At 48.0% G+C, this 27,905-nt stretch overlaps 1 protein-coding gene across 1 annotated transcript in view; it reads left to right on the plus strand.

Annotated features, from left to right (window-relative positions):
• The first annotated feature begins 765 nt into the window (after positions 1-765).
• Ubac2 (UBA domain containing 2) overlaps positions 766-27,905 on the plus strand; it is a 151,423-nt gene continuing 124,283 nt past the window's right edge. Inside the window, exon 1 of the mRNA XM_048422167.3 lies at positions 766-937. Within this exon, the coding sequence (XP_048278124.3) occupies positions 907-937 (31 nt within the window). The 5' untranslated portion in view covers positions 766-906. The remainder of the gene's footprint in view (positions 938-27,905) is intronic.

Genomic DNA, 27,905 nt, shown 5'->3' on the forward strand with positions numbered 1-27,905 from the left:
AATCACTTTCATGTGGGCTACAGATTTTGTGGGTATCAGCGGCTGCAAACATCACAGACCTTCAGACAATCATTTCCAGCAAAAAACAAAAACAAAAAACTCAATTGAAAGAACATAAAGTTAAATGTACTTCACGCTTATAAATCAACTAAAAATAATGGCTAAATGGCATAAAAAAAAATCACTCACGCCTCTACGTTCTGGAATAATGTGAATAATCTGACCTACCGAACTAAAGCTATGTTGTATTTTACGAATCTAAATCCATTTTTAAGATGTTGGTCAAATCCTAAAAATTCAAGATTTTTTTAAAAAGCATTCTGCCCATACTTCTGTGGCATGTCCTTTCAACTTCCCTATAGTACATATTCTTAAAAAAAATAAAATGAAATTAAAAGCAATTTTCTACGGCGGGTCATCGGAAGCTCAAACTGTTTTCTGAGACCCGGGTTCCCTGAGCCCCGCGGCCTGCTCGGAGGTACTGAGCATGCGTGCAAACCGAGGCCGGCTCGCCCTGGCCAAGCCCGGCGGTCTCGAGAACGGACCGGTACTCCACTGCGGAAGGACCGACTGCCACCGCCGTCCTGCGAGCAGAATTAGCTCTGCACCGGGAACTCTGGCGTCTGCAAACGCCTTTCCCAAACCAGCCGGGACTACCAGAATGATCGGCGCGTCCGACCCGCCCGCACGCACGCACTTCCGGTCCTAGCAGGAAGGGGAGGACTCCGGCCTAGCGTGCTCGCCCCACAGGCCGCGCATGCGCCTTCCTCCTGGTGGCTCGGGAGCGCCTCGCCGGGCCGACTTTGCTTTCGGGTTGAGAGTGCGCCTGCGCGGTCGCTGGGGGGCTCTCCACCTCCGCCTCCCCTCCCCCTGACGCCCCGTGGGGGCTCCGGGCCCGGCGGGACCATGTTCACCAGCACCGGCTCCAGTGGGCTTTGTGAGTACCGGCTTCTCCATCCTTGGGGCTCTCTTCGCTCCGTCCTGGGCACTTCCCGGACCCGGCTTGGGGGCCCCGGGGACTCGGCTTTGCAAAAGGCTAGGGGGCCCCTTTCGTCCCGCGTCCGAGCCTTGGCAGTTCTTGAGGGGGGCAGCGGGTGCCGTCCCCACCGCAGCCCCGAAGGCCTAGGGGGCTCCACGTCCAGTCGGTTCCCGGCACCTCCCGAGGCACCAGTGCGCAGCAGCTCCTGCCCTGCTGCAGGTGGGCTGGGCAGTTGGGGTCCAGCCGGCTGCTCCGCTGCTCTCGTGGCCCGGGCCCACGCACGCCCTTAATGGCTCTAGTGCGGGGCTGGAAGACATCCCCGTCGGGGCGACGCAGGAATCCTGCCCGCTTCCCTCTCCCCTTTCATTCATACGAGCAGCTTTGGGACCTACCTGACTCCTGGAACGCGTGGATTTCACCCTCCCCTCCAGGATCTGCCTGCTCCCTCAGTTTTAACTCTCGTGTACTTCTTCCCCTTTGTCCCTGAAGAGTTTTGGGGAGCCGGAAAACCGACTAAAGCGCTTTAAAGTGCTGTTAGGAAGTCATTTGGCGACAAAGCGCACGTTTTTCTCTTGGATGTGATCAGCTGCACCCGCCTGGAGTGTCAGCGGTGGTCAGGAGGTAGAGGGCAGAGAAGTTTCAGCCTCCGAAGCAGCTTCCCCGCCGCCCCCCACTGTGTTGAGTTGACTTTAGAGAGAGTGGACTCTTTAACTACACAGTGTTGAGATTACGCGCTGATACACCAGTAGCAAACTGTTTGAACAAGCTTCAATTTGCAGTTACTTATCGCTGTTGGTACTTCCCATCTCCGCATGCCAAGTTACTGTTGCCAGAGCACAGAAGTGCCTGGCATCTCCAGAAAAAGTATATTCTGTTGTGAATGTCAGGAGTCGTTCAGAGAGCTGAGTCAATAACTGTCAGAGCCAACGAAATCATCCTAAATCATCCTCCCATCTCACCTTAGGCTTTTAAGTGGGTTTAATGTTTATTTATGATTCCGCCATATTTCATAGCTGATATATGGAATTCTTCACATATTGGCCCCAGTATCCATCAGAGCTACTAGTGAGTTCGTCTTCAAACTACTTTTTGGATGAATGAGGTAGTGTTCCTTTCCTCGGGCCATGGTTTGTAGGTGGATATGACATCAGCAGTAAATTTCTTCGATTCAGTTGTTCTTGGCACATTGAGGCATCCTTTTCCACCAAACATACACACCAGTGTTAAAAAGTGAGGGAGTGACTGGGGAGATGGCTCAGCAGGTAGGATGCTTGCACTGGAAGCATGGAGATCTAATATCCAGTGCCCAGGTAAAAGCCAGGCATGGCAGTATGTGTCTGTAATCCTACCGGTGAGAGGAGGAGACAGGAGGACCCCCAAGGCTGCTAGCCAGCCAGTCAGGCTAAGCTGCTAACTTCCAAGTCCAGTGGGAGACCATGCACCCCCCCCCCAATAAGCAAGCAAGCAAGTAAGTACATAAATTAATAAGTGGAGGAGTGATTGAGGTAGACATCCAGCATCAAGTTTCACACATACACGCACACGCAAGCAGTAGAAATCTGATTAATAGCAACCAGTACTGTGTTATGGATTAGGTTGTGTGGGTAAAATGTAGTCCATGTTGAAGCGGCAGAACCATAGCAAAGGTGGTTCCTTGTTGCCGATGGTGCAGGTAGCTCAGCTCTCTTCACCATCTGAAATAAATGTATCAGAGTGTAGCAGTTAATGGGATGGCTTTTCCTTGTGGGTCATGCCTTATGTGCACACTTAACAAGTATTCAGGACCCGTGAACTGTGTTTGGTTTTGGGAACACAGTGCTGGGCAAGCCTTTAGTTGTGTGCTTGTGTTGACTGTAGAGCGTGGTGGTTCCCCTAGACCAGTCATTTCCACCCCATAGAACCAGTTCAGGTCCTGAATGCTAGTGGCTTTTTCTGCGTCAGCATTTTCTCCTGTGTAACCACCCCGCTGAGTGACATCCTTCGGATAGACAGCTTGACAGCTGTGTGGTGAAGCAGAGGTCTGCTCCTGAGTGAGCGTCCCAAGGAAGGGTGAGCATCTCTGCCTGTCCCAGGAGGTGGAGAGGAGAGATCCCTGCCATTTCCTGCACCTGCATTTTTCTCACATTGTAATTGGGAGATAAGGGTGCTTTAATGTTAACACTAACCCCCCTCCATTCACTCAGCAGGTATCTGTTGGGTACCCCTATCCATTCAGCAGGTGTGTGTTGGTTACCCCCATCCATTCAGCAGGTGTGTGTTGGGTACCCCCATCCATTCAGAAGGTGTGTGTTGGGTACCCCCATCCATTCAGCAGGTGTGTGTTGGGTACCCCCATCCATTCAGCAGGTGTGTGTTGGGTACCCCCATCCATTCAGCAGGTGTGTGTTGAGTACCCCCATTCATTCAGCATGTGTCTGTTGGGTATCCCGTTCATTCAGCAGGTGTGTGTTGGGTACCCCCATCCATTCAGCAGGTGTGTGTTGGGTATCCCCATCCATTCAGCACGTGTCTGTTGAGTACCTCCTGAAATCATGTGTGGTTTATCTAGATGGTAAAGTGGAGAACAGAATATAGGAATCCACCATGAAATAGATTAATAAGTAATTAAAACTTCCCAGTGGTGTCACATGCAGTAATAGAGGAATAAGTAACTAAAGCTTCCCAATGCTGTCACATGCAGTCAAGACAGAGGTGGATATTACAGAGCAGTGCTGCGCAGTGTGTAGGGAAGAAGCCTTGGGAGTGAGAAGGAGCCAGGCATGTAAGCTGTAGTCAGACTTTCTTTTCTGCTGCCAGCCAGCTCCCAATAATGACCTGGAGACGTATTACTAATTATGAAAGCGTGGTCTGTAGCTTAGGCTCTTATAACTTAAATTAACCCATATTTTTATGAATCTCCACTCCACCACATGGCTTTTACCTCTATCTCATTCTGTGTGTCCGAATCATTCTGCTTCTGGCTGGCATATTTCAAGCACCTAGATTCCACTCTCTGCCCAAAGTCCTGCCTATCTCTCCTGCTTAGCTACGGGCCATTTAGCTCTTATTAAACCAATCAGACGGTGCCTTAGGGAGAGACACACACATCTTTACAGTGTCAACAAATATTCTGCAACAGAAAATCATTTTGGAAAAATGAGGCAGCATGCATGAGGATCAACTCAGGTGCAGTAGATTGTGTACAGAGTTCAAAGGAGGTGTATGCTCCCAGGGCTGTGAGCCGGGGGAGGGCGTCTGTGACCGTATCTGAACAGTCCTGCTGTGTGTCAGTTAGGATTGGTTAAATGTGCTTGTGAGTAGTGCATCGTCCTGTCGCTCCAGTCTGCACGGAATTATATGTGCAGTCATTTTATCAATACGTGTTCTCATTGCTCATTCGCATCACAGTATATATTTGCTATGTATGATACATACAGGAAACACTAATTATGTGTTTGATGTGTTCCATCCATGTCTAGTTCCCAAGGAATTCTGTGTCTAGAAGGCTCAGGGCAGGGTGTTTAACACAGGGAGTCTGGTAGGGGAGATGACTCGCTTGCAAGAAGCAGTATTTGAGCTGATACTTATTTATTTACTTATTTGTTTATTTTGAGAGGTGAGGGTTTGTTAGGCCCAACAGTGGAGTGAGCTGAACACCGCAGGACAAGGCCAAGGCAAGAGGTAAAGAATTAGGGGCTTGATGGCTGGAGTGAGCAGTCCTGAGGTGAAGTCCTCAGAGGGCAGTGTAAGGTACGACAGGAACTGGGGCCACAACCTGTAGACATTAGAGTGTTTGTGAGCGAGAAGCAGTAGAGTTGGGGAAGCAGGCCGAGGAGCGGCCAAGGATGGTGTGTGCATGTGTGAAGATTCAAGGGAAGGAACAGTTCATGGGCAAACGCTGCCAAGATTCACAACCAAGTCCAAAAAGTGGTCTTTTGGGAAAGAAGGGGCACACCCAGAACCTTTCCAGAACAGCCTGTCCCGTCGCCATGGAGATAAGTGAGCTTACAGTGACCAAGGAGTGAGTAGGATGCAGAGGCAAGGGTGATCTGGAGATACACTTCACAAATGGGTCACATGGGGGAGCTGCACTTTGTGGTGATCACGGGAGAGCTCACATTCAGAGAGACAATCTAGGACGTTAACACTGTTGGACAGGACCCGGGGGGGGGGGGGGGGTGTGAGCGTGAAGAGTCCTGAGGTGCGGGAGGAGGCGACAAGGTCTAGTACCGGTGTTGAGTCTGCTTCTCACGGTGGGAAGAAAATGGAAGGTGGTTTCCAGCCACGGAGCTGAAGTTTACATGCAGAGCGTGTTTACATGCCTTTCTGGGTCCTGTCTCAGAGTTAACCTTCCGAAGGGCTGATCTGGGTACCGAAATCTGAACTCCCTTCTCAGCTTTCTGAAATCTGTCTTTTAAAAGGCTTTCCCCGAAGAGTCAGTTGAAGAAGCATCGAGGCGAGAGATGGGCCCGCAGGAAGGGAGGGAGAACAGCCTGTCTTGTGGGGAGATGCCGAAGGCCTGATTAAGATGGTAACACTGAGAATGGACAGTGTCCTAGTTCTCACTGCTGTGATAAAGACACCGTGATTGCCAGCTACTTGGAGGAAAGGGTTTATTCACTTCAGCTTACAGGCCACATGGAGGGGAGCCAGGACAAGAGCTCAAGTCGGGAGTCTGTAGTAGAAACTGAGGCAGAGACCGTGCGAGTGCTGCTTGCTGAGTTGCTGTCCGTGACTTGCTCAGCTTCCTTTGTTCCACCCGTAGTGGGCTGGGCCTGCCCACAAGCTGATGTGATGGAGGCAAGTCTTCAGTTGAGACCCCTCTCCCTGGATGTGTCTGTGTTTATGTCAGGTTGTCAAAAACCAGCCGGTAAAGACAGCATAGGGAGGAATGGAAAGAAAGGTGTTGAGCTGGGTAGTGTGTCAGTCAAGCACTTTAGATGGGGGGGGGAGGAGAAGGGGTCCGAGGTGAGGTGACAGTTTATGATCTTGGGAAAGAGAAGCGCATTTGTTTGGAAGGTGAGTATCGAAGTGTCTTCAGAGTCCAGGTGGAGACGCTCAGGGAGCGACCAGGGCAGTGGTGAAAGCAGTAAGCGGCGTTAGAGGAGCGAGGGTAGACCTTCAGGCCGTTCTGCTGTGTGCAGGATGGGCAGAGGAGCCCGCACAGCAGGCAGTGCTGGGCATCTTGCCTCTGGCTCAGCCGGACCTGCCATCTTTACTGGAAGTGCACATCCTTGAGCTTCTCACGCTGTCCCTTTTTAGTGACAGCCCATCCCCAGCCCCGGGTCCTCCCGGTCCTGTCAGCCCTGGCCCAGCACTTCTCTGTGACGTGGCCAGTCCGGCCCTGTAGTTGAGTCTCCCTCTAGACCAGCCACGGCTGTTGCTGGCTGGCTGTGCGTGTCGAAGACTCCAGCTGAGCGTTAACTTTGGTGTCTGATCCAAGCTGAGCTCTAGGCACAGTTTCTCGGTTAAGTTTCTTGGATTTGGCCATCCCTGTGTGCTCTTTGCATTTTATCTCTGGCTTCAAGATTGTTCCACATCTCTCCACATCTCACACTCAGCCTCCCTCCCCCCAGGAAAACCCCCCAAACCACCAGCACTCCCTCGCTTTCCTGCTTGTTTTTGTTCACACTCAGCTCAGCTGTGTGTCGTCCTCCCCCACTCCCCCGCCCCCAATCGCTTTTTCTGTTTTTTGGTCCTCTTCTTCTGAGAGAACAAGCCTGGACCTAGGCAGAGCTGGCGTTCTGTCCTGTGGATTCCTCAGGGACTCTTGGGGTACTCCCAGAGCTGGGAGCCTCTCACTTGCTCCCCCCTTGACCTGGGGGTGCGTCTTTGCCATGTGAAGGAGACTGTCCTTCAGAACCCTCATGATAGAAAGGACAGTGAAGTCGCCTTGATAAAGCTCCTAGATTTTATTTTGCCCAGGTAAATGTTTGGTAAATGTAAGGGTGAAGTGGTCTCTTCTGAGTTTTTCTTATAAATAGGAAACACACATCTCTGATGACTTTGCATCCCCCGGCCCAGCTGCTGAGCAGTCCCTTCCTAACAGGTCTTTATGGCAGCCCGTCTCCATGCCTCCCTTCCCTCTCTAGGTCTCCGCGGCTTGTCTTCTTGATGATACCGGCTGTGGTGAGGCTGTCCCACCACACCGCCACGCTGCTGCGGACAAAGTGTCCAGTGGCATGTGATATCCAGTGGTGCTGTCCCTCTCCCCCTTTGAGATTTCAAATGTTATTTTATGTGTATGATTTGCCTGTGCGTATGTGTGTGCACCGTGTACACGGCTGGTGCTGGAGGAGGTGAGAGGAGGCATCAGATTCCCCAGGGCTGGAGTTGTGGATGTTTGCGAGCCACTGTAGGGATGCTGGGAACCGAATGCTGGTGCCTCTGCGAGGGCAGCAACGCTTTCTAACTGCCGAGGCGTCCCTCTGGAACCTCAGACGGTGCTTCCTACTGCCATGGTGGTTGTATTTCTTCTTTTCCCCTTTCAGCAATCTCATTCTGCCCGGACAGGCTTCAAACTCACAGCGATCTCGCCCCAGCCTCCCTGGTGCTAGGATTGCAGACGTGAGTTGTTACACCCAGCTGGAGTCCTCATCTTAGTGGACTCGTCTCTGATTTTTGCCCTGTTTCTTACTCCCCCTCTCCTATCTCTTCATTCCTCTTGAACATGTCTACTTAGTGTCTTGTCTACCTGCAGAGAGTGCTAGATTTGGCATTACGTTAGGACAGCAGTTTCAGTGAGTCATGAAGGGCAAAACCTGCGTTCTTTGAGTTAAGGAGCACAGACCTGGAGTTGTTCCAGAAGAGGACACGCCTCCCTCAGACGGCCTGTAGGCGAGTCTTTGAGGCATTTTCTTGATTAATGATTGCTACAGGAGAGCCCAGACCGCTGTGGGTGGTGCTACGCCTGGGCAGGTGGTCCTGGGTTCTGTAAGAAAGCAGGCAGAATGAGCCATGGGGAGCAAGCCAGCAAGCAGCACCCTCCATGGCCTCTGCATCAGCTCCTGCTACCAGGTCCCTGCCCTGACTTCCCTCAGCGATGGAGTGTGACCTGAGAGTTGTAAGGTGAAATAAACCCCATCCTCTGTAGTGACTTCTGGTCATTTTTATTATTATTATTTTTAATTACACCATAATAAGCTAACTAAGGCATGAGTGCATCAGACTTTCTTTGGACAACTGGCTTCCAAATAATGACACAGAGACTTCTAATTAAGTATGAAAGCTTAACCTTAGCTTAGGTTTGTTCCCAACTAGCTCTTATAATTTAAATTAGCCTGTTAATGTAAATCTATAATCTGCCACATGGCTCTTTACCTCTCCTCCATACTATATGTCCAACTCCCTTTGTGTTTTGCTGGTGAATACCTCACACCAGCTCCCGCCACCCCAGGTCCTCCCTCCCTCCCTCCCCCCCCCCCCCCCGCCCGAAAGTCCTGCCTAGCTATTGGATGTTCAGCTTTCTATTAGACCAATCAGAAGGTGCATTTCATACAGCATGATCAAATAGCCCGCAAGAGTGGTATAAAGAATTTTTGTGTGGTTAGATGGCTGCATGAAGCTGAGTAAAACACAGCTGGATTTAGCCCTTTGAAGATCCAAGATCCCAAGGAGTTCTGCTGACAACATTCTGACAGCACATGGTGGCACCACCGTGGACTGGTCAGTATAACGTGAGGGATACAGTGTCCAACTGGCTTGTGATTATCCCTGAGCTAATGTGTCCCCAGTTCAATTGATTTGTTTGGGAGCCCAGTTAGGTTTGATCAAGGCCCATTGATGTGAACCTTGGTGTGGACATAAGTCATGTGACTCCTCAGTCCTGTCTCTGGGTCTGGAGCCCCCATCTGCTTCAGGAACCTGAATATCTGTCCCCATGTGATGATGGACACATCCAGCATTTATCCATTTATCCCTGCTCTTTATCAGGATAAAACCATGTTCTTATGATTGCATCCTTTCTTAAGTATGTGTTCGGTATAGGAATACTTGTTTTGTAGTGGGGACCAAAATCCCTTCTCTGTGGACTCACCAGCTTTGTAAACTGTCCCACTTGGGAGCATACCGTGCCTGTCACAAAAGCTGTTTGTAGTTGGAGGCAGTTCACTCGTTCCCGGCTGCTCCGACCTGAAATAATCACACAAAAAGTATATTATTTGCAATACTGTTTGGCCAATAGCTTAAACATATTTCTAGTTAGCTCTTATATCCTAAACTAACCCAGCTCCATTTATCTGTGCATCACCAGGAGGTCATGACCTACTGACAAAATTTTGGCGGGCTCTGGTGGAGGTGTCTGTGTCCTGTGGGGCTACCTGGCTTATCCCTGACTCCGCCTTCTTTCTCTATATATGTCTTTTACTCTGTTAAGCCATTGGCCTAAAGCAGCTTTATTCATTAACCAATAAAAGCAACACATATACAGAAGGCCCTCCCACAGCAGCTGTTAGGCTTAAGACTATTTCTTCATTTTTATGTACCTTTGTCCAACAGATAGATACTTAAAGACCATTTATGTGAACAGTCATTTGTTTAACAGCTATCTATTTAAAGACCATTTTTGAGGGTCAGTCACTCTTCCGGGTTCCCAGAGTTTAGTTTAATAGAGGCACGGGACCAAATGTATAGTCATGTGTCAGGTGCTCTCAAAGCCCAGCTCTTGGTTTTAGTTCATAAAAGCTTTAGGACTGTATTCTGAAATGCCAAGAAATAATATGACTTATTTACAAGTTTTAGCTAAGAAGGAAAAAAAATTAGACATTGACCAGAGTCGGAGAAACTTAAGGAAAAAGATGTTTCTTTACACTGAAAATTGAGATTAGCCACTCTTTAGAAAATATGGAAATTAAGAGACACAGCTATCAGTTTTATTTAGCTATTTTCCTACACGTTTATGCTTTTGTTTTAAAATTGCTGAGTTTATTGTCATAAAACAAATACATGTTTATCAAATTTCTAACGTGTAGAAAATTACTAAGAATAAATAAATGGCATTTACTAATATTTGGGGGCAGATTCCATTTTTTTCCAACTGGGAACTGAATAATCACTAAATAAATAAAAAACAAACTTGCCAAATTCAAATATTACTTTGTGTATGATTTTATTTCACCCAACAGAATCTTCTTTTGTTTTTTTGGCTTTTGCTTTTTGAGACAAGGTTTCATAATACAGTCTTGGATTGGCCTGGAACTCATATAGAGCCTCCTGTGTCTATGTCCTGGAATTAACGAAACATGCCACCATGCTTGGGTCCAACAGAATCTTTCATGGTGCAGTTGGGATTGCGTGTATTGTTTGCTTTGTGGTGTTTTGGCTTTCCTGTTCACTATAAACGTGTCTCTAGTATGCCGTTCTTGAATAATGAGATTGGGGAAATCACCAGTTCAAGGTCATCCTGTTACCTAGGGCGTTTGAGGCCAGCTTGGAATCTGTCTTAAAAATAAAAACAAGGGTTAAATAAAACATAGTAAAGTGCATTGTCAGAACTTTTAGCACCAAATTCCAGCTCTTAAGGGTGGTACTGAATTAGAACGTGACAAGCAATTTGAGAGAGAAGCTTGCTGTGCTTCCTACACTTAATTCCCCCCGCCACCTGTGAGGGTCATGAAGCTGTTGTCCCCCACTGCCAGCCAGCGCATGGTCTCAGAGAATCATCTGAGGATCTTGTAGCTGGTCTGTGGGAGAGCTGAGTTAGCATTTCTATTGATATTGTCTTGTTTAGGTTTCATTTAGGCAGCTGTTTTGTTGGGGATTCCTGGGTGTAGCTTTTCTGTCATGTCTTGGAGACAGAATCTCAGAGTAGACTTCTTGGTCGTCTGGCCCTTAGAATCTTTTTGTCCTTTCTCTGATGTTCATTGAGCTTTATGTGTGGGAGTTGTGTTGGCAGTGTATCCACTGGGGCTGGGCTCCCATGGTCATTCGATTGTGTCCATTGTGTCCAGCTGTGGTTTTCTCTGTCCATTGTAAAGAGAGGCTTCTTTGATGAAGTGTAAGGGTCGTACTTCTGTGTGGGTATCAGGATAAGTTTTAGGATGCAGTTAGGATCTGTGCTGGTCTAGTAAAGTAGTACAAGGTTCTTTTCTGAGGTCCGTGACCTCACTAGCCCTGGATAGTTGGTTAGGTGATAGTATCAGACACGATTTTCCTCCTGTAGGATGGGCCTTCCGCTCAGCTGCACTGCTGTTGGTCACTGCCGTCCTGTGGGCACCTCTATTGCACCTTGTAGTTGGAATTTTATTTAGGTCATCACTAGCCCACAAATAAAGACATGGAGACTTACTATTAATTATAACTGCTCGACCTTAGCTTAGGCTTCTCCCACCAGCTCTTTGAACTTAATTTAACCTTTTTCTGTTCATCTATGTTTTACGTCTGGGCTTTTTACCTTATTTTAATTCCATATGTCCTACTTTCCTGTTTCTCTGTGTCTCTGTCATCTTTTCTTTCTTCCCTGAGCCTTAATTGCTCTTCCTGTTATTCTCCCCTACCTGAAAGTCCTGCTTTTACCTCTCCCTTGCTCTTGGTCACTCAGCTTTTTATTAGACTAATCAAGTGCCTTAGGCAGGCAAGATAAACAGCAACACATCTTTACATAGTTAAATAAATGCAACAGTCTTTACATAGTTAAACAACTGCAGCAGACTTTACGTAGTTAAACAACTGCAACAGATCTTTACATAGTTAAATAAATGCAACAGATCTTTACATAGTTAAACAACTGCAGCAGATCTTTATATAGTTAAATAAATGCAACAGATCTTTACATAGTTAAATAAATGCAACAGTCTTTACATAGACAACTGCAACAGTCTTTACATAGTTAAACAACTGCAGCAGTCTTTACATAGTTAAACAACTGCAGCAGACTTTACATAGTTAAATAAATGCAACAGATCTTTACATAGTTAAACAATTGCAACAGTCTTTACATAGTTAAACAACTGCATTAGTCTTTACGTAGTTAAACAAGTGCAGCACATCTTTGCATAGTTGAACAAATATTCCACAACACACCTTTAGGAATATTTTTCCAAGCTGGTCATTATTACAATTAATAGATGTCACAGATAGATTATTGATTGGATTGGCAGGGTTATTCCCTCCTTGACAGTTTACATAATACTTTTCTGGAACTATGAAATCTGTGCTGAGGAAAGGAGACTTTTAGGTTAGCTCTAGCTTGAATTTTCTGATTCTTATGTTCTAAATGTGTGATGTCTTTAACAGTGGGGACTTACATTCAACCTTTGAGAGGAACCAAGGGCAGCGGCAAGAGCCTGCATTGTTTCGGGAGTCCGGCAGTTTGCATGCAGGCTCCTCATGCCTGCACCTTCATGGGGAGCACTGTCAGCCAAGTGGCATAGCTTCATTTGACAAAAGTACATATTAGCAGTGTGGTGGTGGCAATATTAGCAGGGAAATGGGGGCAAATGACTTTAATCTTTGAACTCAGGAGGCAAAGGCAGTCAGATCTCTGTGATTTCGAGGCCAACCTGGTCAACAGAGTGAGTTCCAGGACAGGCAGGACTTTTCACAGAGAAACCCTGTCTTGAAAAACCAAAGGTAAATAAATAAAAAAATAAAAGAAAAAACACATGCGTGTACACACACACACACACACACACACACACACACTGTGTATAACTTTAGGTAAATGGCAATCATACAATTCTTTGAGATTTTATCAGACATCTCTGCTTTTACTTTGTTCCTCCTTCTGCCCTCTCCTGTCTGTAAACATTTCTTAAAGCAAAATTGTGGCAAGTGTTAATGCTGTAGATTCCATTTTAAAGTTTTAACCTTAAGTGAATTTATCCATATTAATAATTCCCAAAGCTGACTTGTGATGTTGGTTTTGTCTTAAAATGAAACATACTCGCTGAAATCAGACAAATGTCTAGTGTAGAAAGGACTAGTCTCGCGTAGTCGCTTGCCCTCTCGTGTAAACAGCACTGATACCTTGGCTGCAGCTTTTCTTTAGCTATTCATGGTGTGTTCTCTTCTCTGAGACACAGCATTGCATATATGAAATCACAGGTTTGAATGCTTATAGCATTTTCTCCCCTACAGTGTTTCCCTTCCTTGTTTTCCATGGAGAAACTTTTGTTCTTTAATGATATGATGCTGGGGTCCCCTAGCGGCCTGCAAGCCAGGCAGAGGCTGCTGCCAAAGGGGTGCAGGTTTCCCGCGGCGAGCGGCAGAGCTGGTCCTGCCATGCAGCCCAGAGAGCAGGCGGACAGGTGCGGCAGATAAAAGACTTACAGGACATAATAAATAGACGTAAGGCTAAACATAAGGGTAAACATTTATTACTTAAAGAAGGAGAGAAAGAAAGGCAGAAATAGAAAAGAGGACAGAGAGAGGAAAACACGTGTGCACACGCCAGGAGAGAGGGACAGAAGAGGAAGGGTTAAGATGGCAGCCAGGAAGTCAGAAGTGGCTGGAGTGGGCGTGGCTTGCCCTTAAAGGGACCAGAGCACAAGAATAACAGAAACCATCAAGCGGAATGTCTCTGGAAGTTAGGATCACATCGCTCTTTCTCTTTTCTGTCCTCCTTGACTTGTTTGTTGGTTAGTTGTTTTCCAGGAAATACCAGGCAAGTGCTCTACCCCTGAGTTATACCCTGAGCCCATGGTCACATTCTTTGCCTTGAACTCAGAGATCCGCCTGCCTCTGCCTCCCAGGTGCTGGGATTAAAGTGTGCGTCACCACTGCCCAGCTCTTTCTTTTTTAAAGGACAATTTTATTATTTGTTTAAAAAAATTCTATTTTAAAAATTTTATGTGCATGAGAGTTTTGCTGCATTTATTTCTGTGCACACACGTGTTTCTGTGCACACACGTGTTTCTGTGCACACATGTGTTTCTGGTTGCCCAAAGAGGCCAGAAAAAGGTGCTGAACCCCTGGAATTGGAGTTAGAGAAAATGAACTGCCATGTGGGTGCTGGGTATTGAACCTGGGCTCTTTAGAAGAGCAACCAATCCACTGCCCCACCTCTCACCAGTCAGGGTCTTTCTGTGTAGCTCTGGCTGACTTGGAACTCACTGTGTAGACCAGCTGGCCTCGAACTCACAGAGATCCACCTGCCTTTGCCTCCTAGCTGCTGGGGTTAAAAAGGCATGTGCTATGGTAGTGGTCATATTCTTGAAGCCACCCAAAAAGAATAATCACAGTTATGAAATTATAGGAGCAAAGAATGGGACTTTGTACAGTTCTTGGTCTGTACAGCCAGACTGGGATAGGAAACTTGTGTCCTGTACGCTTGTCAGCCGTGGACAGCGTGTCCTGTGCACTGTCAGCCGTGGACAGCGTGTCCTGTGCACTGTCAGCCGTGGACAGCGTGTCCTGTGCACTGTCAACTGTAGAGAGCTTGTGTCCTTTGGGTGTGTCAGCCGAGGACAGAGTGTCCTGTGCACTGTCAACCATAGAGAGCTTGTGTCCTTTGGGTGTGTCAGCCGAGGAGGGCAGGTCTTTCTCACTGCGCACTTGTAACCATTGAGCATGATAATTTAAACAGTTTCATCAATGGACACATTAAATGTTACTTCCTTGTTCTCTTCAAGAACCTGCAGTTCTTGAGCTGGGAAAGTGAATCTTTTTCACTTTTTTGTATGTGGTTTAGCCATTCATCTCAGAGTTTTGATTTTTGTATTTCACATACTCTTTTTATAATTTCAAGGAATACACACAAATATTTTTAATTGATAAATTTTTGGCATAATCAGTAGATTCTACTATGAAAATGAACAGTGAGCCCATTGTGAGTTCCAGGGCTACACAGTGAAATTCTGTCTCAAAAATAAACAACAACAGTAAAAGAAATCAGCCCAGGAACAATTCCTAAGCCTGTGTCATATAATGGCTGTGTTTCCAAAGTGGTCCAATAGCCAGCCTTCCCTGGGTTGATTTTTATGTGGAAAACAAGTCACTAGATCTCCTAACATTCCAATGATTGTGTGTTTGTTGTGGAACCGAGGGCCAGGATCGATCGTAACGGGACATCGCCCTGCCAGGCAGTTGCACAGGAGCCCAGTGGTCTCAGTGCCGTTTCCGGTTCCTTGACATTTTCTGTTTGCCTTTTTTCCGTGGCACCCCGATGGAGTAAACTCTTCACGTGAGGTCATGGGTTGTGAACTTTAGTTGCTTAGTATTTACCTGTGTGTGCCCGCTTGTCAGTGTGCCTGCCATGTGCAGAAGTGCCTACAGAGGACAGAGAGGGCATCAGATCCCCTGGGAGTGGAGCCACCCCACGTGGGTGCTAGGAAACAGTCCATGTCGTCTGCAAGGGCAGCAAGCGCTCAGTGAGCCGTCCTCCCGACGCTCCACCACCTTTTCTCTGAGACAGAGTCTCATATGTCCAGGTAGATGTCCCTGCTTTAACCTGCCGGAATGACAGGTTTTGGCCCTCCTGCCTCCCCCTGTTGAGTCCTGGGATTATAGGCATGGTGTTGCCATCCTAGTTGGTACTTTCTGGGGGAGTGGAACCCCAGTCTTCATGCATGCTAGTCAAGCATGTGACCAGCCAGACTACTCAATCTCCAGCCGCTTGTCTGACTGGTTAGTACCATGTGACTGGATTCTTTGCTCTATGAAGTATGAGTCTTCTTTATGTGGTAGACCTTTCATTGAGCAGGGCTATTTCTCAAACCTCAGGCAGACTATAGACCCTTTTCAGTGCATAAGACTTATGAACTGGTTTCCATATAAGACACAGAGGTTGGGCAGGAGCTGGAAGATGGCTTTGAGAACTCGATAGCCGTCCCAGTTGGATGGGCTCAGCTCTGACTGTTGTTTCTGAGTGAAGTTCTTTCTTTACAGCGTCCTGCTCTCTTCCCTCTCCCCTCTCTGTCGTCTCCAGGGTCCTGTTCTCTTCCCTGTCCTCTCCCCTCTCTGTCGTCTCCAGCGTCCTGTTCTCTTCCCTCCCCTCTCTGTCATCTCCAGGGTCCTGCTCTCTTCCCTCCCCTCTCTGTCATCCCCAGGGTCCTGTTCTCTTCCCTGTCCCCTCCCCTCTCTGTCGTCTCCAGGGTCCTGCTCTCTTCCCTGTCTGTCATCTCCAGGGTCCTGTTCTCTTCCCTGTCCCCTCTCTGTCATCCCCAGGGTCCTGTTCTCTTCCCTCCCCTCTCTGTCATCCCCAGGGTCCTGTTCTCTTCCCTCCCCTCTCTGTCATCCCCAGGGTCCTGTTCTCTTCCCTCCTCTCTCTGTCATCCCCAGGGTCCTGTTCTCTTCCCTCCCCTCTCTGTCATCCCCAGGGTCCTGTTCTCTTCCCTCCCCTCTCTGTCATCCCCAGGGTCCTGCTCTCTTCCCTGTCCCCTCTCTGCCATCCCCAGGGTCCTGTTCTCTTCCCTCCCCTCTCTGTCATCCCCAGGGTCCTGTTCTCTTCCCTCCCCTCTCTGTCATCCCCAGGGTCCTGTTCTCTTCCCTCCCCTCTCTGTCATCCCCAGGGTCCTGTTCTCTTCCCTCCCCTCTCTGTCATCCCCAGGGTCCTGCTCTCTTCCCTGTCCCCTCTCTGTCATCCCCAGGGTCCTGTTCTCTTCCCTCCCCTCTCTGTCATCCCCAGGGTCCTGTTCTCTTCCCTGTCCTCTCTGTCATCTCCAGCGTCCTGTTCTCTTCCCTGTCCTCTCCCCTCTCTGTCATCCCCAGGGTCCTGTTCTCTTCCCTCCCCTCTCTGTCATCCCCAGGGTCCTGCTCTCTTCCCTGTCCCCTCTCTGCCATCCCCAGGGTCCTGTTCTCTTCCCTCCCCTCTCTGTCATCCCCAGGGTCCTGTTCTCTTCCCTCCCCTCTCTGTCATCCCCAGGGTCCTGTTCTCTTCCCTCCCCTCTCTGTCATCCCCAGGGTCCTGTTCTCTTCCCTCCCCTCTCTGTCATCCCCAGGGTCCTGCTCTCTTCCCTGTCCCCTCTCTGTCATCCCCAGGGTCCTGTTCTCTTCCCTCCCCTCTCTGTCATCCCCAGGGTCCTGTTCTCTTCCCTGTCCTCTCTGTCATCTCCAGCGTCCTGTTCTCTTCCCTGTCCTCTCCCCTCTCTGTCATCCCCAGGGTCCTGTTCTCTTCCTTCCCCTCTCTGTCATCTCCAGGGTCCTGTTCTCTTCCCTGTCCCCTCCCCTCTCTGTCATCTCCAGGGTCCTGCTCTCTTCCCTCCCCTCTCTGTCATCCCCAGGGTCCTGTTCTCTTCCCTCCCCTCTCTGTCATCCCCAGGGTCCTGTTCTCTTCCCTCCCCTCTCTGTCATCCCCAGGGTCCTGTTCTCTTCCCTGTCCCCTCTCTGTCATCTCTAGGGTCCTGTTCTCTTTCCTGTCCCCTCCCCTCTCTGTCATCTCCAGGGTCCTGCTCTCTTCCCTGTTGCCCTCTCTATTATCTTTTCTGAAATTTGAAGTCACCCCATGCTCTCTTCTCCTTGGAGACTTCCAGCCCTGCATGTGCTGCTCCCATTGTAGAATTTTGTAGGATTTTATTTGCTGGCAAGCCTTCTTTCCAGCCAGGCTGTATGTGGGAAAAACTGTGGGAGTAGGCTGAGGAGGGTTTTATGGACGGCCCAAGTGGCCCACTGGCGTGCTTGTGGCATCGTCCTTACTGGAGGTAGCTGTAAACAGCGTCGGGCCCAGCAGTAAAGACCCTGTAGTCTTCCTTAGTCACAGCTATATTAAAGGGAAGTCTCACCTGTCTAATAGATCAGCTTCCCATCATAACAGAACAGGACGCAGGCCAGGATTTTTCAGCCAACAATAAAGTTAGTAGACTGGGAGTGACCATTTTGTTAGAAGTGTGTTTACTTTTGCAATTAGCATCTCTAATTATCAACGACTCTTTTCATGTAGTGATAGAGAACTCTTTAAAATTTATGCATGCAAGTTACAGTGTGGGAACTGGTAACTAACAGAGCAAAAGGTACCAGAACGGGGTGGACTCTGCAGCGCTCCTACCGGGCAGAGCGCACTGTGCGGGGAGCTGCACCAGAGCTTCCCTGCACCCTGGCTTCATCTGAAAGGGTGCACGTCTCTGGTTTCTTGGGGGTGGTCATCTCAGAACAGCTGGACAGGGAGCAGTAGAGCAGGGTCCCGCTCCACTGTCAGCCTGGAATTTGTTCCCCATCTCTCTGCATTTGACTCTTGTTTGGGGTTGAGGTTTGAGTGGGACCTTTTCTTCCTTCAGCTCACAGACCAGTGAGGTACTAGGAGGTCACGCAGAGGCCCAGACTCCAGTGGTTTCTGGCTTGATACTCCTCTGAATTTTAACAGAGAATGGTCCCTTTCCTCACCCAAGCTCTCCAGTCAGACTCATGCCTCTCTACCCTGCAGACGCGCTTTCACGTGTGTCTTTTCAAGTAGGCAAAGGTGTCTCCTCTGATGTCCTAGCATGTACTTGTAGCTCTGTGTCTTTGCCTGACCTTCCTTTTTGGGTGAGGTGCTGAGTGTTTGAATGCCTGGAGCGGTACCCGGCACGTCTAGCACGCCCCAGGTTTTCATCTGTAGCGTTCTCATGGACCGTGGTCTGACAGTTTCAGCCCTGTCCTAAGCTGGCATTGCTGATGAATGCCCACCTCATCAGTGCGTCCACAGATGGGGGATGGGCAAGCCACAGGCCTGACATAGAGGGCTGTGGGGAGGGTTTGATGTAGTTGTTTTTACTCCTTTGACTCTTTGCTCTTTAGGTCTTTTGGGGGGTCCGCCACCCAGCTCCCAAATAAATCACATGGAGGCTTATTCTTAGTTATGAATGCCCAGCCTTAGCTTGACTTGTTTCTTGCCAGCTTTTCTTAACTTAAATTAACCCAATTACCTTTGCCTCTGGGCCTTTTCCTTTTCTTACTTCTGTGTGTCTTACTTTCACTCTGACTCCGTGGCTGGCTGGGTGGCTGGCCCCGGTGTCTTCTGCTCCTGCTGTTTGTGCCCTCTGCTCGCCAGCACTCTGTCCTTGCTCCCGCCTCGCTATTGGCCCTTCAGCTCTTTATTAGGACCATCAGGTGTTCTAAACAGGCAAAGAATCACAGCTTCACAGAGTTAAACAAATGCACCTGAAAATAATATTCCCCAACATTGGGAGGGGATTATCTGCTGCGATTTCACAACCGCGGACTTCACAAATGTCCAGATTTCTGTCCCCCTCCCCCCAGGTGAGTGACCTGGCACTGTTGCCTGGCAATGGGGTCTTCTGAGTGTGTGCCAAGGCTTGGCGTGCTCTTGCCTGGGCCCAGGTTCTAAAAACAGTAACTCATTTTTTTGCCACCCACCTCTTATTTCCACACTTTGGAATTGTGTTTCCTTATCTCTTACAGGTTATTGTGCAGGTGGAGAGCTTTGCACAAGCGTGCTGACTCACCTTTGTGAGTTGTGTCTGCCGTCAAAGGGCTTATCCCGTGTTTAAGAAACACGCGTGTCCTTACCGCTTCTCACTTTACAATTCTTTTATTGTAACTGTGTTTCTCCTCTGATTAGCACACTTAACAGCCACTGCCTTTTATGATTAATGAAGGAGTGAGTGTTTACATTAAGTCTCCCCAGTGAGCATAAAGCTGACTAGCGTTGAGCACAGCTAGGGTTGAGCACAGTGGTAACCCTGAGTACTATGTGCCTGATGCGGCTGTGGTGCCTGATGTGGCTGCTGGTGCTTTGCAGGCTTGATGCGCATGTCTGTGACCTGGGAGCCAGCCTCAGCCTGCACTGCTGTCTGAGTGAAACTTGCTGCCCTTGCCCTCAACTCATCCTGTCTACGTGTTTTAGATAAACACCCTTTTGAGGGTAAATTCTCGTTCCTGGTTTTTTTTTTTTTCCCCACTCTAGAATCTTCTCAGCACTTTTATCCTGTTTATGTTCCTGATACAATCATTGGTACGGCAGCTTGGGTCTGCCTGGGCCCTTGTGTAAGGAGCAGCCAATGAGGTAGGTGCCTTGTATCACGGAGTTCTCCCCAGTGCATAAGGAACAAAAGATCGTCCGTGATGGCTTCCAGTTTTGTTTCTAACCTTTAAAGACAGTCTTGGGAAGTGAGTGGAACAGTAGTAAACCGGGACCCTCTGGCCTCTGGGCACTCTTACAGTGGTCTCTGTGGAATTGGACACCAGAAGCACACATTAATCAAATTGCAACATGGTCACCGGAGACAAGTTTTTCAGGATCCTTCCCAGGAAGCTGAGTGGCCTGGGAACTAAATTGTGGAGGAAGCTGAAGGCACCTCTCCTCGTGGGTGGCTTACTGTACACCTTGCTTTTGTTTAATCCCTTTCTCTTAAAGACAATTGTGAGAAAGTTACTTCGTGAGATACTAAATGATCCCTTTTTTATGGGAACCCCAAGAACTTTACTAACTAGTTAAACAGTCATTAATGGGAAGATGAGTGTTTGTGGTGGGGCTTGGTGGCCCCCGCTTGAAGGGTGTGAACCACACCGGGTTTTTTGACGTGTACTTTTGCAGGCCAGACGTGGGGGCAGGCAGAGTTGCCAGGTTGCTGCTCTCCGTTGTGTCTGCACCTAGCATCCTTCTGTAGCAGCCCACATGGTTAAGCAAAGCCTGTGGTTAGTGTCTTCAGTGCTCAAAATATTCAGGGAAAATTCACACAGCAGGTTTCTCCTTCCAGCCCTTTAAAGCATTTGCTTGTTGATGTTGCTGTGTTTATCTTGTGCTGTGAGGTTTGCCCATGACAGTAGCAGTCACCAGGATGCCACCCTTCTCCCCAGGCAATGTTGCCTTGTGTGGAGTGTAGAGTGTATCTTGTTCATCTCTTCAGTTCTTGGCAGTCACCTGGCTGTGTCTTACCTGTTATGACAATACCGCTGTAAGCACTCATGTCAGCTTCTGTCTGAGGTCCTGTTTTCACTCTTCCGGATATGTCTAGGAGTGGAATTTATGAGTCATGGTTTTCTATGTTTGACTTGTTGAAGATCAAAATTTTATTTTAAGTGTAAGAGTAAGTATATAAAGTATATTCTCTTGGTAGATATTAGAAACATGTTTTTTATAGTCAGGCAGGACCGGGTTCAAATAGCAGCCCCTTTACTATCAAGCTGTGACCTGGGACAAGTTATAAGCTTCCTAGCCCATTTCTTCAGCTGAAGTCTGTGAGCGGTGAATTCCCCCCTCCAGGTGATAAAGGAGTCAGGAGACATGGGAAGGCCTTTTATCAGGACGTAGCGTCACAAGATAATCCACCGGGAATGGAGTCGTTGTGCTCTTTGTTTCGTGGTCACAGCCACCTCAGCCTGAGTGGTATTAATTGCCACAGATAATGGTGGTGAACTCGATCGTACCAAAGAGAAATAGGAGCCAGACGGCCCCAAACAAGTCGTAACTGTGGTGTTTTGTGCCATGTTCGCTATAGATGGATCCCTTTGACTCAGATTAGTGTGTGGTCTGTCCCTTCAGCAGTAGCGTTCCTGTCTTTAGAGGTAAAGAGGTGTCTGTCAGAGAGACGACTTTTAAAAGCATATTTGTTTACTGCTTGGGCTCTGATGTGCAAACTACTCTCGGATCCCGCTCACAGACAGGAAGCTAGCTAGCGACATGCCTTAGCTCTGAGTGTGAGGGTATGGTGAACTTTTCCCTGAATAAGTAGCTAGTTAAAAATTATTATTTTTAATCAAAATAGATTTGTGTGAAAAGCAAAATATCTCATGAATAGACAGACCATCATTGTCATTGTTAGTATTTTGGTAGATGCTTTACAGAACATCTATTTTTGTGCTGTTTTTTTAAAGGATTGTATTATAATGCCTCTGACTATTTTTAGGAACATCTTTTTAAGGCATGAAGTATTTTTATACTACCCATTTCTTAGTGTTGAATGTCACTCCATCTTCTGCACAGAACTTAATTTAATTTTCCACTTTCCTTCTGGATATTTACAGATGCTGTTTTCACAGTAATACAGACAACGCAAGGAGATAAATCAAGTGATAAATCAAGTCTTCGTGCATATCCATGGCACTTGCTGTGGCCTGAATCTTCAGTGTCGTGTGTGTGTGTGTGTGTGCGTGCGTGTGTGTGTGTGTGCGTGTGTGTGCGTGTATGTATGTTCGCGTGCTTGTGTGTGTGTGTGCATGCGTGTGTGTATGTGCGTGTGTGTGCGTGTATGTATGTTCGCATGCTCGTGTGTGTATGTGTGTGCGTCTGCGCGTGTGTGCGCGCGCACGTGTGTGTGTGTGTGTGTGTTTATGTGCGTGTGTATGTGCATGCATCTGTGTGTGTGTGTAGAGTATGGTCAGCTAGTTCCATTGCCTTTGGACTTTGTGAGGCACTACCATGGTGGGGAGAATGTGATGGCGGAGGTTGCTTCATGGCAGCCAGAAATGATGGGTGGAAAGATGGGGGGAAAAGTGTAAGGTGGGGGTGTTGGTGAGGGGAAGGAAGAAGGAGAGAAGAGACGGAGGATGTAGTTAGTTTTTATTTTTACTCATTGGGGCCCACCACCCGGCTCCTACACAGAGCTTACTCTTACTTATGAGTGCCCGACCTTAGTGTGACCTATTTCTAGCAGCTCTTCTTAACTTACCCCGTGTGTGTTTCCTCTGGTGTTAACCTTTCTCTATCCTATATACCTCTCTTTGCTGCCTGCTCTGTGACTGACTATGTGACTAGGTGGCTGGCCCCTGGTGTCCTCCTCTCCTTCTCTTTTTCCTCTTCTCTCTTCTTCCAAGCCTAGATTTCTCCTGTTTATTCTCCCTGTCTGCCAGCCTCTCCTGTCTCTCTCCTGCCTAGCTATTGGCTATTCAGCTCTTCATTAGACCAATCAGGTGTTTTAGACAGGCAGAGTAACACAGCTTCACAGAGTTAAACAAATGCAACATAAAAGAATGCAACACATCTTTGCATCATTAAACAAATATCCCACAGCATAAATGGATGTAATACATCTTAAAGTAATATTCCACAGCAGGACAAGGTCACACCTCTGTAACAAGCTGTTCAGTGCTGAACCAACCCAGTGATGGAGATTAGTCCAGTCCCATATCCCAGTCACCTCACACTGCTCTGGGGACCTGTCTGTCAGCAGCCTCTGGGGTGCATTTCATAGCAACACCGGAGCTGTCGTTTTGATGGCTTCGGCATTAGTGTGTATCCGTCACACGATTACACTTTCCGCAGTCTGTATTCTTTGCGCTGTCTCCATGCAGAACTGCATTTACTTGTTACTGACATGCACCATTGTAAGTTGTTCGTGCTTTTTGTGGCTGTAGACACGTCTTTCTCTTTATCTGCAGCAAGGTAAGGATCCCACTGGCCTGTGGGTACTCATGGTATGCTGTACGGTATGAAACATAGGATATGATTGTATCAGTATTAGATTGGGGGGGGTTGCCACTGGCGTGACTGCCGTTGGCCACTTCTCATGCACCCTTTCTGCCTGCTCAACCTCCTTTCCCATTCCATCTGTCCCCTGGGTGCCGTTTGATCAACCTCTGTTTGTGCTCGCTTCTTTTTTGCTCCAGCAGGGCTCCCCCACCCCCAGTCTAGACTGTTGAAGGGTGGAAGGTGATGGGTGAGAGGTCTCTTCCTGGGTGATACCTCCAGATACCTTTATCCAGCTCTTATAACGTCCTCGCTCATCTGTCAGTTGGTGGGAGCCAACCTAATAATGTAGTCCTAAAAAGCTTACTAGTTCTTTGAGAGTTTTATACAACACGTTTTGCTCATAATTGTTAAGTGTCAGATCCCCAGTTGCTGGGTTCCTCCACTGCCCATTCAATATGCCAAATAAAGCCGAATTAATAAATCCAGATTTAATAAAGAGAGCAATGCAAAGCAGAGCACTCCCTGGTGACTCTCAGGAAGGCAGGAGACAGAACACAGAGCACACTGTCAGGTCTATGGGCTGGGTCTTAAAGAGATGGTAGACGAGGTCCCAGGCATCTCCAGAGGAGGAACCACTGATGCTTTCTCAGGGGCGGAGTCTGGAATGCAGCAGCTCCAGAGAGCTGCTGCTTGTTGTGCTGAGAGTGTGGTCAGGAACACCACCCCCAAGCTGGAAGTTCCATATAATAATTATCTCTCAGCTCTTCCCAGACAACACCTTTTCTTCCTTACCCGCCCAGATTTGTGACCTTTTAAAAGGAGCATCAACAGCAAAACCCTTCAAGATATTTGTGCTATGGAAACACTCTCAGGTATTTTCTGCTGGCGTTGTCCACACCAGGGGCCACACTCGGTTTTCTGTTGGAGCTGTCCACACCAGGGGCTACACTCAGAGAAAACTGCCCGTTCTCTCAGTGGCTAACAGTTGCCAATAGCTGTATCATGAAGGGTGCCACTGTGGGCCCAGTTCTTTGTTACTGGGGTTCGATCTGGCTTAAGTTTGCTGTCTCAGACTCTTGAGTTCATTTATACAACTGCTCTGCTGAGTTCAGAAGACACAGTTTTCTCCTAGCCGTCTGCCACCTCTGACTTTTACACTTTCTCTGCCCCCTCCCCTCTTCCTCGGTGATCTCTGAGCCTTGGTATTGAGGGGAGGGTGTACATACTTCCTTTAGGGCTGAATGTTCTACAATCTTTTATTCTCTGAACCGTGGCTAGTTGTGTTTTGTGTTAATTGCCCTCTATTGTTAATGGAAGCTTCTCTGATGAGGCTTGAGAGACACAGTGATGGGAGGGTGTGCCAGAAGTGGACTCCCTCGTTTCCCTCCCTTGCCCTTCACTGTTGCCGCTTCAGGTCACATTCCAACATGAACCCCCTGCCGGCCCTGAGCCTCTGCCTGACCCTCTCTTTCAGGGACACCCAAGCTAAGGCGTTTGTTACCATGCACAAGCAATGCATTCTCTAAACCTCATTTTCCTTAAAGTACCAATTTGAAGAGGACAGCGTCTGCTTCTCAGGATTATCTTGGGAATTAATTAATTAACTAATTAATGTAATTCTTTTATTTCCTGCCACAAGTGCTGAAAGGTCACTGTTGCCAAGTGGTGTTGGATTTGTGGGGATGGATGGTGACCAAGATGAGCAAGGATCCTTCTGCCGTCATAGAGACGAAGGGTTAGGTGAAGACTGAGCAGTGAGGGGCGCTGTGGAGCAGGAGGTGCTAAGGGCTGCAGGGGGCTGACTGGGAAGAGAAAGCTCTGGGTGTGACAGGAATGCCAGGAACAAGGCCTTGAGAGTAAGCAGTGCTAGTGAGTGCTGGTCAGTGCGAGAGGTAGTGAGTTAGAGCAAGGGGAGAGCTGAGTTGTCGTCTCCCCCCCCCCCCAGAGTTTCTCTGTAGCTTTGGAGCCTGTCTTGGGACTTGCTCTTTAGACCAGGCTGGCCTTGAACTAACAGAGATCCACTGCCCCTGCCTCCCGAGTGCTGGGATTAAAGGTGTGCACCACCACCACCTGGCTAGCTGAGTTTTTTCAAACATATTTTATTTAAATTTTAATTTTTGAAGCCAGGTGGTGGTGGCGTACACCTTTAATCCCAGCATTTGGGAGGCAGAGTCAGGCAGATTTCTGGTTCAAGGCCATTGTGGTCTACAAAGTGAGTTCCAGAGAAACCTTGTCTTGAAAAATGAAAATAGAAAAAAAATAGGAAAACAAAATAAGCTTTATTTTTAGAAATTTGTGAAAAACATCACACCGTACATTTTCCCAATAATCTGATCGATTATGCTGACTAGCTTTATATTGCCACCTGTCTTGGATAAAATTGTAGCAGTTATATAAAAAGAATAAATTATTTTAATAAGCATTTTTTTTTTGTTGTTTTTGTGGGAGTTGGGAGTGTGTTTGTCATGGCATGCTTGTGGAGGTCAGAGTATAACTTTGTAGAGTTGATTCTCTCCGTTCATCTTGACTTGGATTTGGGGATCAGACTCAATGGTCAGACTATATGGTAAGCGCCTTTTATCTCTTGCTTGTGATTACTTTTGATTTTTTAAAACAATTTGTTTTCTATGTATGGTTGTTTTGCCTGCTTGTCTGTCTGTGTACCGACTTCATGCAGTGCCCCAGAGGCCCAGAGGAGGATTCACACCTGTTGGAACTAGAGTTACAGATGGTTCTGAGCCACTGCATGGGTCCCCTAGGAGAGCATCCAGTGCTCATAACTGCTGACCCATCTGTCCAGTGCCTCTTTTGATGTTTAATTTCAGTGACATAAAACATGCCTTGTGTAGCCAGCCGTATTCATGTTTGAGTGCACATATCAGCAGCGTGTGGCCCATCCATAATTCTGTATAAAAACCTCCAAAACTCTTTTTACCTCTCAGAACTGTAACTGTGTCATCAAACAACTCCCTGGTTGTAGCGCCAGCCACCTTTGGCAGACACCGTTTTACTCCGTGATTTTGTGAAGTTCATAGTTCTAGATATCACATATAAAGGGAACCACGGGGCTGTTTGTTTTCTTGTGACAGGCTGATTTCACTTAGCTCAATGTCCTCAGGTTCACCAGTATTGTAACAAACACGGATCAGAATTCCTTTCCCTTTCATTAAATCCCGTTGTATTCATGCGGCAGTTTGTTTCTGTTTGTATATTTACCTGGGGGCAGTTGGGTAAGTACCTGTTCTCCATCCGAGCCCTTCCATCTAACCTAATGGAAGGCATTAATGGAATGCCTAATGGAAGGAAGTCTAAAAACAGACTGCCTTCGGGATCCCTGGCTGCAGCCGCAAACGTGCCAGACTCAGCTGTTGCCGCCAGGAACCTGTACTCTGGAGGAACTGAAGTGGGAACTAATGGATGCGTTTCTTAAAACTGAAGTGTACCTTTAGAATTTGTGACTTCTTAGGATATTTGGCAGCATGTCTCTGTCTTGTCGGATGCAATGGTCTGACAAGTCAGCTGAAGCTGGTGAACCCAAGTTCACGTTTAAATTTCATATAGAGCAGTCAGGACAGTGGGACAGGTAGGTCCCTGTAGGTGGCTTCAGAATTGAGGAATGTCCAGCAGCCTCCTTTCCTGGGCTTCTTGGTTGAGTGTCATTGTTTCTTACCTGGGTCATCCCAGCGGCCTCCTGACTGGACCCGTCTTCTACTCCTGTCTTCCCATAATCTCAAGTGGCGTATCATGGATGGTGTTATTCGTCTCCCTAACCCTTCCTGACCCCAGACTCCTGCCACCCTGGGGGAGGCTGAAAGCCTCCTTGTGCCTCAGGTTCTGCTTGCTGCCCCCCACGTTCTTGGCCTTAGGACCTACCTGTGTGTTATGGTGCTACTCCCTGGCCTTAGGACCCACCTGGGTGCTGGGTGCTGCCCCTCTTCCTTGACCCTAGGACCCACCTATGCACCTTGTGCTCATCCTCCCTTCTGTGTGTGCCCGGCCCCATTGCCTGTTGACTGTGGTTCTTAGAGCGTGTGTCCTTCTGTGTGTGCCTGGCCCCATTGCCTGTTGACTGTGGTTCTTAGAGCGTGTGTCCTTCTGTGTGTGCCCGGCCCCATTGCCTGTTGACTGTGGTTCTTAGAGTGTGTGTCCTTCTGTGTGTGCACGGCCCTTTGCCTGTTGACTGTGGTTCTTAGAGTGTGTGTACTTTATGTTCGTTTGGTAGAGCTCCTTCCACCACATACTGCAAGGCCTACTTGCTAACGTCTCTGTTCAAATCTTATGTCTGAGAAAGGTTTCCCTGACTGCCCTGTGTAGAATGGCTGCCTCTCCACTGGCACTCAGCTCCTCAGACTGAGTGTCAGAGGCCTGGTTTACAAGAGCAAGCCTTGCTTCCCAGCCATTGAGAATCACCTGGGGGTGGGGTAGCCGTCCTACGCCTGTCTTCAGCTGAAACATCTGTCTGATAGGGTGGCTGCCATCTTCAGCTCTGGTGAAGGAACAGAGCATGAAGGTATCACTAGCTCTAAGTGTCTGTCTGGAAGTGACGTGTCTTCAGTTTCCCTGACTCAAGCGAGTCACATTGCCACACCTAATGCATTTAGTGTGGATTAGCTACACCTCCTTGTGCGTGGGAAGACCCTGAGGATGCATAATGGGGAGTAACCTCGGGCTTTGTCTGCTTAGGTTTTCTGCAGCATTTGCTTCCAGCTGACATATCTACCTTTGTTT

Source organism: Myodes glareolus, chromosome 12 (genome assembly GCF_982192425.1).
Source record: "Myodes glareolus chromosome 12, mMyoGla1.1, whole genome shotgun sequence".
In the NCBI taxonomy this organism is placed as follows: Eukaryota; Metazoa; Chordata; class Mammalia; order Rodentia; family Cricetidae; genus Myodes; species Myodes glareolus.